The 15104-nt window shown below is 40.1% G+C and overlaps 2 protein-coding genes and 1 long non-coding RNA gene across 4 annotated transcripts in view; 2 read left to right on the top strand and 1 right to left on the bottom strand.

Moving 5' to 3' along the window:
• The window catches only part of LOC142140880 (uncharacterized), a 43632-nt gene extending 40790 nt beyond the window's left edge, over positions 1–2842 (bottom strand). Inside the window, exons 1-2 of the long non-coding RNA XR_012688579.1 lie at positions 2724–2842; positions 1875–2239 (exon numbers count right to left, since the gene is read on the bottom strand). This is a non-coding gene — a long non-coding RNA (uncharacterized LOC142140880). The remainder of the gene's footprint in view (positions 1–1874; positions 2240–2723) is intronic.
• LATS2 (large tumor suppressor kinase 2) overlaps positions 1–15104 on the top strand; it is a 276737-nt gene that overhangs the window by 135772 nt on the left and 125861 nt on the right. The window lies entirely within an intron of this gene.
• The window catches only part of XPO4 (exportin 4), an 83513-nt gene that overhangs the window by 49016 nt on the left and 19393 nt on the right, over positions 1–15104 (top strand). For both annotated transcript variants that reach the window (XM_075198847.1, XM_075198848.1), the window contains exons 7-9: positions 3063–3175; positions 12819–12976; positions 13121–13295. In XM_075198847.1, coding sequence (XP_075054948.1) covers positions 3063–3175; positions 12819–12976; positions 13121–13295 — 446 coding nt within the window. The remainder of the gene's footprint in view (positions 1–3062; positions 3176–12818; positions 12977–13120; positions 13296–15104) is intronic.

Here is a 15104-nt window from a genome sequence, read left to right on the forward strand (position 1 = left end):
GTATGTGGGGTAATTGTGCTGATTATTATAATATCGGTATAGTTTATTTAGTGTCCGTGTTTATCAGTTATCAGCGCTGTTACTTGTTACAGACACCTCAATGTGTTAGAACAAATAGAGCAGGAAGATCAAATATAGCAGCCGTTGTTCTTAACGTCTTAATTTGTACCTTAATACATTTCTATAATTTTGTTGTTTATTGTCATACTGTCTCATCTGAGATTGTAGAGTACTCGGTAATATATGGATTAGGATCCGTCTCTTTAGGTCTCTCATCTAGGCTCAGTACAATTGTAAGATCCGATATCCATATGTAAAGTAGCTGCTAATCCATATATAGTGATCTATAACGTCATAGTAGCTCAGTTTGTATAGCAGTTGATTATCTAGGTATTCAGGTATATGAAAGTTGTATAAATCCTATATATCCAATTCTACAGAAGTCCTTCGAGTGGAAAAAGATCATTGTAGGTCTCCACATCTTATATGTAGTATCGTTTATATCCGATAATTGTTGTATAGTTTTACATTTAGTTGTAAAGGTTTCTATATCTCATCCCTAATTATGAGTAACAGTGCATATGTGCAAAGGTTAGTAAAATTATATATTCTAGCATATAGTAATGATCAAATTATTTCAGTGTATAGAAAGAATGTTATGTATGGGTATAAAGATATTCCGCAGTTAAATGACTAATTAGAGACATAAAGTAGCTTATCAGCATTTATATAGGAATACCAGTCATACTTATAATTGTGATATTATATAATGTACCGTTATGGGAATCCTCATATTCGAATATATATCGTCCATATCGGATATATCAGGCTGATTTAATAGTCTGGTAATTAAAATTAAATTAAGTAATACTATCCTCTGAGTGTACTAATTGTCTGTTGAATGATCATTTCTGTCCTCTCGTTCAGTAAGTAGGTGTTCTTAAATAACACCTTTAACTTTATATTGTATGATCTACTGTTCATTCTGAACCCATTAGTAATTAGTCACTCACCCTACATCCCTTTATCACAATAAAACAATTCCCTAATTATAGGTTATACCTGACATTTGTATTAAACATTTATAATAGCAGAAATATGAATGTGTAGCCCCCCAAAAAAATTTTATTGCAGTATCGTGTCAGCCAGAAAATTTTTATGTGATGTTGAATACTTTTGTGTCAAAAAAGACAAAAGTATTATAGGAGTGATACCTTTATTGGCTAACCAAAATATTTTTTTTATATTTGCTAGCAGAGACCCCTTCATCAGGCAAGTTTACAAATGAATGACTGAGAAAAGGGCACAACATTTAAGAGAGATGTAACATTTCTTTTGGTTAGCCAATAAAGGTATCACTCCTATAATACTTTTGTCTTTTTTGACACGAAAGTATTCAACATCATATGGCAAATGCATAAAACGCCAAACTGTGTTGCTTGATTTGGTAAAAGCCGGTAAGATTGCCAATAATGCCGCATACACCGGCCTGAGCGAGGCTGGAATTGTGAGCGATTTTGATCTTTTTCACACAGATAATTGTGTTGCTGCGATCAGATGCTTGTGTGTCTCATGTATGTTTGGGGCACTCTACCGAGACTTTCTAATGCCAACGTGCCAAACCAATGTTTTGGGGGCCATATGTGGCCCTTTCACCTATAGTTTGTAACCCATCCTGCCCTATCCCATAGGCAGTATATGGTTATATCATATATTTAATGGGGGCCTTAAAGTATTTAGTATTTGAATTGGCAGTGCCGATATTTCCTGATGGTTTCATTTAATATTGTCTCTGAAAATGTAGGTGATGACAAATGCAGTCACTAAAAATGTTGATTTATGATATGATATAATGTACATCAAGGACTAGTTACCTTCTAATATCAGAGCTCCATTTAACTTCAGCAAGATTCTTCACACACCCCAACTTTGCTTTGTCTTCTGGCCTGTGAGGCACTTTGTGTCATCTGAATTCTCTCACCAAACAGTACCAGGGTAATGCTTACCCGAAAAAAAAACCAGATTAACAGCCAAATGTCCTTCCGGTGCCACCTTCATTTGGCCGTTGAGCATGGTACTTTTCTGTAATGGTGAGCAAGTATTGCATATTGAACAGTCTGTAGCTCAGAGGTGGTAAGGACCCAGCTATAAGCCCCGTTTTCCTTCTGTTGGAATCTGTCGCTTTATTCTGTTTTCTGCTCTTCTTTCTTCACCCTTTTCCGTTCTTTGGGGCACAAGGCTGCAATAGAACAGAACAGTCACCAGCTTTTCTTATTATCACGTTACATTAGAGTAAGAGCCTGCTTGGAGTGTAAAGAGTACACCCCAAGTTTTAGACTAAAGCAGAAATAAATAAAGGATCTTACAAAGACTTTAAAATTCCACACCCAGAATATACTGAAATAATAAATGGTTACACAGCATTCTAATGTCTAGTAAAGTGTACAGAAGAGTGTGCATGATCAGTGTGTGTAATGTATGTGGGGACGTTCAGACCCCCTGGTTTTACATCTCTGGCTGTCATCACCCCCTTGTTACCAGCGTGTCTATAAATACATAAGTATTCTCTTCCTTTCTTATCTTCTCTGCTCCTTCACCCTCGGCTCAAAAGCTGAGTGAGCTGGAGCAAGTTTCTAATGAAACCCACACCGTTCCTATAAGTAACGCTTCATGGCAAACGAATAATAAAAGAAAACCCTCCTGTTTTGCATTAATTGTACCACCTGTCATGTGCGGTTGCTGTTTCCCCTCTTGCTCCTGTCACATTAGCCCCCTGCTTATCAAAGTGGTTGTATGGTGGTGGCATGCCGCGTAATAACGATCAAACTGTTATCTAGCATTCCTTCAGCATTCTGGTCTTTCCAGGGCCTAATACCTTTTATTCCTTGGCCTCATGCATGAATTATGCGGTGTATGTGAGGAGGCTTATAGCCTGTTTCCATTGCATTCTTCTGTACTGGATGCTGCTCTGCTATGGACTCCCATCTTTTTTTTTTTTTTCTTTCCTTTCCCTCCTTTAAAGGCTCGCAGGAATGTTATTGTTGACCTTGACACCAGATAACTGGGCAGACATTATATAGCTATGTTTGAGTCCTCCCAAAATGTGATGCTGAAGCCGACTGAGTCCTGGCGAGAGACCCTCCTGGACAGCAGAGTGATGGAGCTTTTCTTCACAGTAAGTCCTGTCTTTCTCTCCTCCTTACATTACATTGTATGGTATGGGCAGGTATTCAGATGGTCTAAAGAAGTGCACTTGTATCTCCCAGCTAACTGCTTCAGAGGCAAGTCCTTTATTAGTCCGCTTAAATCCTTCCTATACCGAGATAATTTATACTAACTAATATACTATTCAATTTTTTTCTATGTCTCGTAACTATGGTTAGGGAATAATCAGTCATGTGACCTTATTATCATTGTATTAAATATTTGTTTTTATTTTATTTATTCATTTGTGTTTATTTTATGTCGTTTTGACAATTTGTATTTAACAATGATTGCTTTAATGTTATACTCCATTGTGGTGAAGCTTGTACCCAGTGTCGGTCCTACTTGTTCCTCTTACAAAAGCTCTCTTTGGTGCAGACCTAATGAACAACCAGTCCTCCAATTCAACTGCTGTCATTTATTTTATATTCCTGTTTTCCTATGAAACTGAGATGTGTGTAGGTGTCTGTTGTATATTTCCATCAGATGAGATTTGATGTTTGTGTACTTATTAATAGATCAGTAAATATGTAACCTGTGTATACTACTGGGGAAGGGGGGGTTTACCAGCATTGCTTATTACTTTAGTGAGTGTTTTAAGCTGACACATTGCTTATTTGTTCATCAGGACATTGTATTACAGTTAATTATCCTTTTCTTTCTACGAGAAATGTTGTAACTGTAACTAGAACCATCAGACATCCTCACATTTCTCACTGCAATATTTCAATCTCTTTTCAAACTATATATATACAAACTATTCCTGGTTTTGGAAAATAGAACCTAGTCATATACACAGACAGCAGTGTTAAACAATAGAATTACACTTAAGTCTTTTTAAGTTGTGTTCTGCTGCTGATAATTTTTTCATGTGTGTAAAGGAAAAAGTGTATATTTGGAAATATATAATTGTGTGTGTGTATAGAGATATATAGTTAGTACGTATTCTGCACAGGTGGAAGGCAGTGGATCTATAGATGGTGCTTACTGGGTGGGCAAAATAAAAAAATAAATGGCAGCAAACGAGGATGACTGCAACCTAAACAAGGATATCGATTAAATTATGCTCTCTAGTTTATTCTATCTTTTCTGTTCTGAATAACAGCTGTTTTTTGGGTTAGACCGTACACACGATCCCCTGTCTGCTTTGAAGAAGTAAAAAAATCAATGCTTCCTTTAAACCCATTGGGCATGGGCTGGGGAAAAAAAACCAAACACTTCACAGATAGAGAGATGTAGCCGCACATTGAACATTTACTACTTTACTTTAAAAAAAATAATAATAATAAAAAAATCCTGTGTGATTTACACACACTGCACTGGTACGGTATTATGATGCCTAAAATGTCTTGACGATAGCAGGTACAATAAGTAAGATGAAAATCTTCTGGGGGTTTCTACGGACCAGCTCACTACCCACATTTACTGGCTGGATGTTAAGGTGAATGTGAGCTTGTCACACCTAAATATAGATTTAAATTAATTTCATCAGTGATATTGTCAATGTAAATAGCATAACCCATTGAGAATGTCATGTCTTGTTAATCTTGTAAAAATGGTACATAAAATCAGAATTTATACCCATAGATCGCCCAGTGCCCAGTTTGAAAAGCTACGTGTGTGTGTATATATGTGTGTGTGTGTATATATATATGTATGTATGTGTGTGTGTATATATATATATATGTGTATATATGTATATATATGTATATATATATGTGTATATATATGTATGTGTGTGTGTATATATATTATTATTATTTTCTGTATGACTAGCATATTGGAACAAAGTGACAAGACACTGGTAAAGTCTCATCCTAATTTCATATATTGTAAATACTCTCCCTGAAGCACAAACCACATTTATAGGAAATAACGTCAGGTACACTTTGTATCCCTATTTATACAGCATTTTATTGGAAACCTTGTATTTTAACTTTTAAAACCGCCTCATTATTTTACTAAGGGGTGTCTTTCATTAGTATTGACAATTGTGAGAACCCTTTTACAAGTTTATCTTCCCATTTGTTTATTTTTAATACAGATAGATGTGTGTGAACTTTTTCACAAATCTCTCTATTGTAAACTATAAGGTGTAATGAATTGTCAGCAACTGTGGTCTGAATCCCATGTACTGCCTGTTTTTGGGTTGTGTGTGTGTGTGTGTGTGTATGTATATATATATATATATATATATATATATATATATATATATATGTATGTATGTATGTATGTATATGTGTATATATATATATGTATGTAGATATATATATATGTATGTATGTAGATATATATATATGTATGTAGATATATATGTAGATATATATGTAGATATAGATCTATATATGTGTTTGTAGAGATAGATGGATAGCTCTATCTCAAAACCAGAGAAGAAATACGCTCACGCTCAGTATATCACATATTGTACATAGTACCAGCTGCATGGCAGTATAAATGCCCTATATGTATACAAAAGATAAAAACAGTTGTCAGCGCTTGTCCTGAACACTGCATGTGTGTGTATTTAGCAAATTAAAAATGAGGTATCTGTTCATATTGTGATCAAAACATTTAAGCCTGTATCCCAGCATCAAGGGCACCTCACTGTTGAAGGCAGTGTAGGACCTGCAAACACCATTAAAATGCAGCTAAAATTTAGATGTGCTCCTCTCCCAAGTCAGCCCTTGCTAGATGTAAGACCCCCTATATCTGGGAGGTGAGTGCATCTGATTTTAACGGCATACTTCTAAATTTGGCCACTAGAATGAGATATAGATAGATATATTATAATGTAATTTCTCATCCTTCCCAGCAGTGCGGGGCTCCATACTGGTGTGGGGCAGATCTTCATGGCATGTTTTGGGTGCAGTCTTTTCCTTCGAAGGCAATGTCCGTGGTAATTAATAGGACTTAATCATCACTTTCCCCAATTTGCAACATCTCTATCCTAACATAAGGGGGAGTCTTTCAGCATGACAATGCACCTCTCCTATCCCCCCTAAAAAGCACCTGTTGTCGACCAATAGTCTCATGAACATGACATTTAATATTAATCCACATGTCGTGGTCGTCTTGGTCACCAAATCAGAATCCAAACAAGTATTTATGTGGTACTCCGGAAGGATGCCTGAGACTTGTGTAAGGAAGGTGCTATAACCCCCTGCACATCTCCAGGCATTGTGTGTGTGTGTGTGTATACAGACACAACAACAACTAGGAGGAAGCTTTGTACTCAGTATTAACAAAACCAGTGGAAGTTACTTAAAGAGCGAGGTTTTGTTTCCTGACAATGAGCAGACGGCTGATGTGTTCTGAGCCAATACAGGTGATTGGTCAGGGGCACAATGTGCCACTCTCTCATATAATGCTGGTAAAAATCCGGAATTCTATACCCCAAAGGTTAAAAAGCTGTTGTGCAATATATATATAGACAATAATGTGATTTAATAGGCTCACAAACTACGATATTGTTATATATGATGGATAAAGCAAAGATTTTTAGGTAATCTTATATTGGCTTTAACCCTTAAAGTGCCAGCTCAGTATCCTGCAAATGGCATCCCGTAGCTTCCAGGTCATTTTGAGGTAAGTGGTACATTCCTCTGCTTAAAATTTGCAGCACAGTCATCTCCCACAAATCAATCCCGTATGTCGCTATTTTAGCATTTCTGCTCTATATACACCCAAACCCCTGTTTTCCTAGATTTTATAAAAGGCTTCTTTAAAAAAAAACAAAAAAAACTAAATTTCTCCTTAAAACATTACTGCAAACAAAAGGGGCTTTTGATTTGAAACATGACCTTTTTATTTTTTGATGTTTTTTGTGCGCCAGAAGAATATACCTTACATATTTATACACTTGCCAAGTAACGTTCTATATTAGTGGAGTAAAAATTAGTTTTGGTTCTGTTTTCTGCCTCAGGATTGCTGTCCGGCGCTACAGTTATGGTCAACGTGTGTCAATGCAAGTTAAGTGAATCTAAACAGAAGTGAACATTAAAATCATTCTACCAAATGAGACCATACATATTTGTGTTAAAATCTGTGACGCAATTCTTTTTTTCTAACTCTTCTTTTTCCAGTCCTGTGTGCATTGATGCACGTTGACACATGTACAAACTGGAGCTCACTGTAAACCCATTCCGCATTAGTCAAAAAAACAAACGCATATTGTTACTCTTCTAAAACACAGCATTGCACTTAAAGCGTTAACCATAACTGGTAGGGGGTGTGTCAGATTTTGTTGACTCCTAGCAATTGTTCCAAGTAAATTGGCGCTCTACCTCTATGACCTCTACTATGACGTCACACCTTGCCATACGAGCATTATTTCAAAAACATTTAACACCCATTCGAAAAGCCGTTTAAGTGCACTTTGAATGTAGTCTGCTAATGGACCTGTGTACACACACACACACTTACTGACAAAGGTAAGTACCGTACATTGTATGCAGTGCTACAGCGTATTCGCTGTTGAACAGAACTGGAGCGCACAGGGTCTGTGGTTACGACTCCTATAGTTCTGCAGGTTCATCCTTCAAACCAGTCTTCTGCCGTATTCAGTTTGTAAATACGGGGCCCACACACCGTCGGTGCAGCTTATCCGATTGATCATGGTCTGTATAATATGCTTCACCACCTAGTGACCCAGATTCGGTAGGATGGGGATAAGATTTCATTTTGTTTTAAAACGCTGTTGTTAAAATGGGTTACTCTTCTCCCTTATCAAGTTTCCAAGCAGCAAAGCAAGGGTGTCTAAATCCAAAACCGTACTTACTCTCTGCAAAAATGTTTTGATTTATTGCTCAATTTAATTTTGTGCAAAAAAATAAAAAAATCATGTATCAACAATTTGCAGGTTTGCCCTTAGTCAGACAACGTTCGCCTTTCTGCAGTAATTTTTCCAATAATGTTAATCCTAAAGCGTTTAGCTCTATGTTAATGGAATGAGCTTTAAAAATGAAACTAACGTTGTAGGCAAAATAAAAACAAACTGAATTGCTGGTCACATAAAGCAAAGTTCCTACTCAATGGAGAAGCTGTTACCAGACTCTACCACTTTTTGTTATAAATCCAGTGTACGGGGCGAGCGGACAGCTGCTCGGGTCAGCGATGGTGTCTGTTGTGTCTATGAATTGCACTGCTTGGCTGCTGAGACTCGCTAACCCACTATTTCTCTTCTGATGAGGTGTAAAAGTGAATAGTGAAGCAGTCACATTGAACAGCTGTCTAGTAGACATCCAAACAACTGCTGCGCTCAGCTGTGTGACCACCTCCTGCAAATATCCTCTGGCTCAGCCAGTTAACTCTTTGCGCCCTCTCCTGTTGTTCTCAATTCCACGGGTCCTCTATGGGGTCTCCATGGTGAGTGAGTCGGGATATAAACACCTCGTAACCGCGCACCATATATTATCTATAATCAGAGATTTGCCTCGGCCAGCGAGAAACGTGTTCTCTTTATTGCCAGCCAGATTGAGTTGACCTAATCCGTCATCTTGTTTTATGGGGGCGACTTTGATCTTGGTTGCGATGAGACATGGTGTAATTACTGCTTTGTTTATGAAGTGCCCCGTCCATCTCAAATCCCGCCGCTATTGTATTACTAAAAATAACATTATCCCATCTAAAGCACTATTGAGTTTCTGTACATCTCCAGCTGTTTATCCTTAATGCGGACCTGTCGCCGCATACAGGGGAGGGAGACGCTTTGTTGGCTAAACCAGTGTCCGGACCGTCCATTCTCTAGAGGCGAATGCCGGCATTTACTAGGGAACGGTGATGTCACTGAGGCAATGAGGTACCATTGATTGGACTCCTTGGCTGTATTCTAAATATTAATTCGGCACAAATAATGGCGGCTTCCACTGTGAGAAGGCTACAGGTACTCAACACCTGAAACCTATTGATACTTTAATTTTTTGCCTTTGCAAAGTTTATTAGCAGCAAGCTATAGGTGGCCAATCAAGGGTATGTCAGTGACTGCTCTTGAGGGTAGTTGGTGTTTGCTATATGTTGGTTCAGTGATGCCCACCAGCATCTGGTTACATATTGGATATGACATTTTTAAACTGTAAAGAAATGTACACACACACACACACACACACACACACACACACACACACACACACACACACACACACACACACACTGTAAGTAGAAGTGAATGTGCAGTGTAGACCGGTGTGCACTTTAAGGTGGGAACCGTCATAGGTGTCTTCTATTGGTCATCTAAATCGCGGACTGTCATTGGATGGTCCTGACTAATCAATTCTGTGTTAGAAAATAACTGTTCAATGTTTACGGAGTCAAGAAGCCTGTGATTGTTTCCCCAATCATGTTTTTTTAAATTGTGAATTGTTTCCTAAAATATCTTGATTGGTCAGGGCAATCCATTCTTTTTTTTTTTTTTAGTAAATAGCAATTCAAGATTGCTACACACTATGTGTTTGACTACTTTGTACGTTGTGATAATAAGCGATACCTTTTGAATCCTTATTTTTGTGCTTATAAGGGCACAGGCAATGTTTGTGTGATTTAAGTAAACAGGCAGGATAAGCTGTGAAGCCAGGATACTTCATTATGCCGGGGGAATGTGGCACTTGAATAGACAAGATAATTTTTTTCGGTGTTGCTTGTGGGTTTTTATTTTGGTTTTCCAAAAATTCTGTTTACTGTTGAAATTTGAGTAATTGTATTCAGTGGTAACTTTCTCCCCGGCTGAGTGTGTCCGGCTGCATTCCACCAGACATAATACACATTGTGTGAACAGATCAGGTTTCTGCAGTATTTTGATTAGGTGAAAATGTTTGACGCATTGTCATTGGGGATGTAGAATCTGAGCAATTCATGGTACTAAATAAGCCAAATCTGGCCCCTTTTGGGATTAATGACTCTTATAAACTGTTGGATAAGATGAGCGTAAAAATATATTTTTTTGGTAAAGATTATGTATGTACCATAGTGGTAATACATATACTGTGCACCTGCAGTGTGTAATCTGTACATGGCCAGGCTATGTCCGGCTTTGTGCCTTATATAAGCATTCTGCTGTCTGATTGCCCGAATAAAAAATATGATTTTATTGGTCGTATAATAGCTCATTTACACATGCATGTTTTTGGTTTTGTTTTAAATGCATGAAAAACTTGTTTGTTTTCAAGGCTTGAGTACATGAGTGTCATTGAATACATTTGTTCTCTGCTTTTGAGATATATGACAGTAGATCAGAAACCCACAGAGAGAGAGCATTAATCTCTAAAGACAGATCTCTGGAGAGGAATGATGGGCAGGAATGGAGGAAAAGAAATCCTGTCTGGTTTTCCCCGTCCCTGTTCCGTTATCCGCCCTGGCAAATCAGCTGTATGCACTGCACTTGCGCGTCTTCATCTCGATCAATAATCACTTCATGTTAGTTGCTTTTTATTACTTGCCACAGATGGATTGGAAGACACTGCATTAAATAGCAAGAAGCCCTAGAGTTCATGTTTAATTACATCTCATTCCCATTGTGTCAAAACAGGATTATACAGTAGAGGATAAAATTGTATACATCGGGTTTCTATATTATGAAAATACTAATGTTTTGGGTTTCATGTTTTGAAAACTGAAAGTAAATCGTATATTTGAGTTGAAGATTAGCCGGGAAAGAGGATAAGATACTTATGTCCATGGAGCTCTGCTCTAGTCTGTCGAGGGTGGATGGGGGCGACGCGATAGGGGCCCGTCGAGGGTGGATGGGGGCGACGCGATAGGGGCCGGTCGAGGGTGGATGGGGGGGCGACGCGACGGGCCCGTCGAGGGTGGATGGGGGGGGTGACGCGTCAGGGGCCCGTCGAGGGTGGATGGGGGGGCGACGTGACAGGGGCCCGTCGAGGGTGGATATCGGCGACGCGATAGGGCTAACAACATGATTAATGGATTGAGGAATATTATAAATGCAGCAGTCTCAAATAAGTGTAGTTTGGGGTTAAGCTGGGGGGGGGGGGCAGAAGAGTGTGTGAGAGAGGATCAAGGGGAAAGATAAGTAGATAGAAGTTAGGTATAGTGTAAGGGAGGGAGGAGGGTGTTTGGAAAGGATTTTTAATGACAGATTTAGTGGGTATGAGTAGGTGGGCAACGGGTGTGGTATATGGTAATAGATTTAGATAGGATGGAATATATTCGGGAAATTACAGAATGAGAGGTGGGGTATGGAAACATATGGACAGAACAGTAGTTATGATAAAACAGATGAAGTTTAATATATAAGACGGTCGTAGCTTCTAGTAGATGAGATGGTATATTATAGACTGTAGTTAGGATATAAACTGAGAGGTGAAACTGACGTGGAATTAAACAATCACTTTGGGCTGAGCAGTCACTTGTGATACAGAGTAACAATATTACCCCAGCAGGGAGCATGCAGGGATAGGATGATTATTGTTTACAGGTCTAATCTCAACCCAGACTTAAACCTGTATTTTTCAATTAACTCTCCTGTAATTGTTTAGTTAGGATGTCAAATCTTTCTCCCTGTGTGTATGTATTAGTGGGTTTAAGCTGTCTTCTTATCTGGGGGGGGGTTTCCTCATTTTTCATACTCCTTGGTGCTGTCAAACACCGCCAGCATTTAAAAGCGCAATAAATCCCCCGGTTTGTGTGGACAATACACACAGGATCGAAGCAACAGCTGCAGATCTAACCATAAAACACTATGAAATCGCTCTCGAGCATAGACTTGTGAAGATTGTTTAGACATTCAGAAATTTTAATTATACAATTTTAATGATGGTATCCTTTTTTGTAGTAGCTGTAAACCTTAGCACAGTACCCATAGTAGTAGTAGTCTAGTTTTCATATAAAACAGTGTAGGTTTTGTTTCATGTTGCCAAGTAATAACTCTTTTTGTGTACAGTATTGTAGGGTTGTACACAGCATTTGTTACAGTATAATGTCACTTTATGCTTTTTCCCCTCCCCTGCGCTATGCACTGTGGAATTAATAGCGGTTAATGCTCCCTGTCAGTGAACAATATCAGGGTTTGTCTTTAGATAAAGCTATCACATGGGAGTATTACACTTCTTTAATTCTTGACGGTAGCCTGTGCTTTTAACTAGTTAATATGCGTACAGGCGACACTGCTGGTGACTGACAGAGGGACGTTCTGGCAGCGCAGTCCCTTATCACCGTCCCGTATTGTGAATGATTGACGCTGGTACAGTTCAGAGGCATAGTCACAGTGTAGGACCCTGATTAGCTTCCTGTGGTGTTTACCTCCATCAAAGCTGCATCCGTATACACTAGATTTGAAACATCTAAGTTTAGCCAGACGCAGTAGCCTGAGCATAACTAGCATAATCCAGATATCTGTCATGACTGCTGTTTTTAGAAGGAGCGAGTCTCAGACTGGCATCTGTTTTAGCTCGGCCTTCAAGATGAAGGTAGCACCCAGGAACTCTTTAGCTATTTTAAATTATGAGTACAAGACCGGTGGAAAGGGGGACTGCTGCTGAACCTCGCGTGGATTAGAGATCGGAGTTGTTTTTCTCACTCGGCAATCTTCTCAGAGTCTGCTTTCTGCAAGGGGTGTATGTTAGGGCATTATACAGCTGGTGATCATACAGTGTTCCTTTCAGGTTCACCGGAAAATCCGAGAAGACTCAGACATGGCCCAGGACTCTCTCCAATGCTTGGCACAGCTCGCGTCTCTCAACGGACCCATATTTCCCGATGAGAGGTCGCAAGTCGATTACTTGGCACATTTCATTGAAGGATTACTTAGTACAATTAATGGGTATGTATAGCTCGTTTTATGTGTATTGTGACTTTCCCATTGTATAAATTATTTGGATTTTCACATCCTTTGTCGGGTCTCCTGCTCTGTTTTGTGAATTATTTCAGTGTCTGCTTTTTTTTTTCCTCTCTCTTTTCTGTTCAGGATAGAAATAGAAGATTCTGAAGCGGTGGGCGTTTCCAATATAATCAGTAACTTAATCACGGTTTTTCCACGCAATATTTTGACCGCCATTCCGAACGAACTCTTTTCGTCTTTTGTGAACTGCCTCACACACCTCACGTGTTCCTTTGGAAGAAGTGCTGCCCTGGAGGAAGTAGTAAGTAATGCGGCCTCCGCTCCTGTTATGTTACTGTGGGAGGCTTCAAGTCATTCATGAACTCGTAGTGCATAGTCTTATAATGCACAGGTCATTCTGAAGTGTCACGTGTGATGTCATCGCTTATTACCGGTGTCATGGCTTCAGTGTTCATAAGGGAATGTTGTATATTATAAGGAATCAGGCGCCTGTTGGTGTAAATTATTGCGGATATTAGAAGTCACCTGGGGCTTCTGCAGCTTGCGTGAGAGCGCTGTCTGTGACCGCGTGCCTTTATATCGTCATGGAAACCGCTCCTTCAGGCCTACTTTTATACCACGGGCATTGATGGAAATTATTTACAAACCCCACGTATTGCATAGGGTAAGGTATCCTCATATGTTTGTAAGATTATTGCAGATCCAAGGGATTTATTTACAGACATTACATTTAGGTGCACAATTTGCTTTGAGCCACAGCATCAAATCAGAGACTTGATTTCACCATCTAATGCTCATTAGACCGAAATAAGTTTGTTGTGGTCTCGCTGCTGAGGTTCATTGGGAATTTTGAAAGTAGATGTGTTATTCATACATACACTAATTAGTTTCACATTTCTTTGGCGTGGACTGCAGGAAAGGTAAGGACACGAGCTATTTTAAAGTGCACCTGTCACCTAGTCACTGGGAGCCGCCATTTTCTGGGCTTAACCCGGCGGTTCCCAAACTGCGCCGCGGCTCCCAGGGGTGCCGCGGCGTTGTCACTGTGGTGCCGCGGGCCAGACATAAAAAAAAAAAAACACAGAAACTTACCAATCCGTCGGGCGCCGGGACCCAGCAGCCTCCTCTCTCTTGCAGCTGACACTGAATATCGACGTCAGTAACAAACTGCAGGAGAGAGGAGGCTGCTGGGTCCCGGCGCCCGATGGATTGGTAAATTTCTGTGTTTTGTTTTTTTTTTGTTTTTTTATGGCTGGCGCGGGGCAGAGTGAGAGGAATCGTGGCAGAGGGGGACAGGGGATGGTGACAGCGGGACAGAGGAGGAGCGCAGAGGATGGTGACAGCGGGGCAGAGGATGGTGACAGCGGGGCAGAGGAGGGGCACAGCGGAGGGGCACAGTGGGGCAGAGGAGGGGGGCACAGCGTGAGAGGGGCAGTGGAGGGGGACACAGCGTGGCAGAGGAGGGGGGACACAGCGTGAGAGGGCAGAGGAGGGGGGACAGCGTGAGAGGGCAGAGGAGGGGGACACAGCGTGAGAGGGGCAGTGGAGGGGGACACAGCGTGGCAGAGGAGGGGGGACACAGCGTGAGAGGGCAGAGGAGGGGGGACAGCGTGAGAGGGCAGAGGAGGGGGACACAGCGTGAGAGGGCAGAGGAGGGGGACACAGCGTGAGAGGGCAGAGGAGGGGGACACAGCGTGAGAGAGGGCAGTGTGTCTGGATGCAGAGGGGGCATTTTTGCATACAACTAAATAAGTATTTCTGTCCTGACCTAAATACTTATTACAATTTTTTGACCCAACTACTTCTAAAACAGGACTGCTCAATAATTATTTTGGAGGGGTGCCTTGAAAAAATTTGGAGACTCTAAGGGTGCCGCGAACTGCAAAAGTTTGGGAACCACTGGCTTAACCAATGTTCATGCAGATACAGCCTATCCTTTACTAGGTAACATCATGAATAATAAGTCCGTGCCTCAGTGATTTCACTGGTCAGTAGTGAATTGTTAGGCGGCTTTCTTATAAAACGGCCCGTTTCACGTTAATTGATTTGATTTACTGTAGTTTTGCTGTATTGATATATATTTTTGCTTATGGTCAATCTGAAAACTGAC

Source organism: Mixophyes fleayi, chromosome 2, assembly GCF_038048845.1.
Source record: "Mixophyes fleayi isolate aMixFle1 chromosome 2, aMixFle1.hap1, whole genome shotgun sequence".
Lineage (NCBI taxonomy): Eukaryota > Metazoa > Chordata > Amphibia > Anura > Limnodynastidae > Mixophyes > Mixophyes fleayi.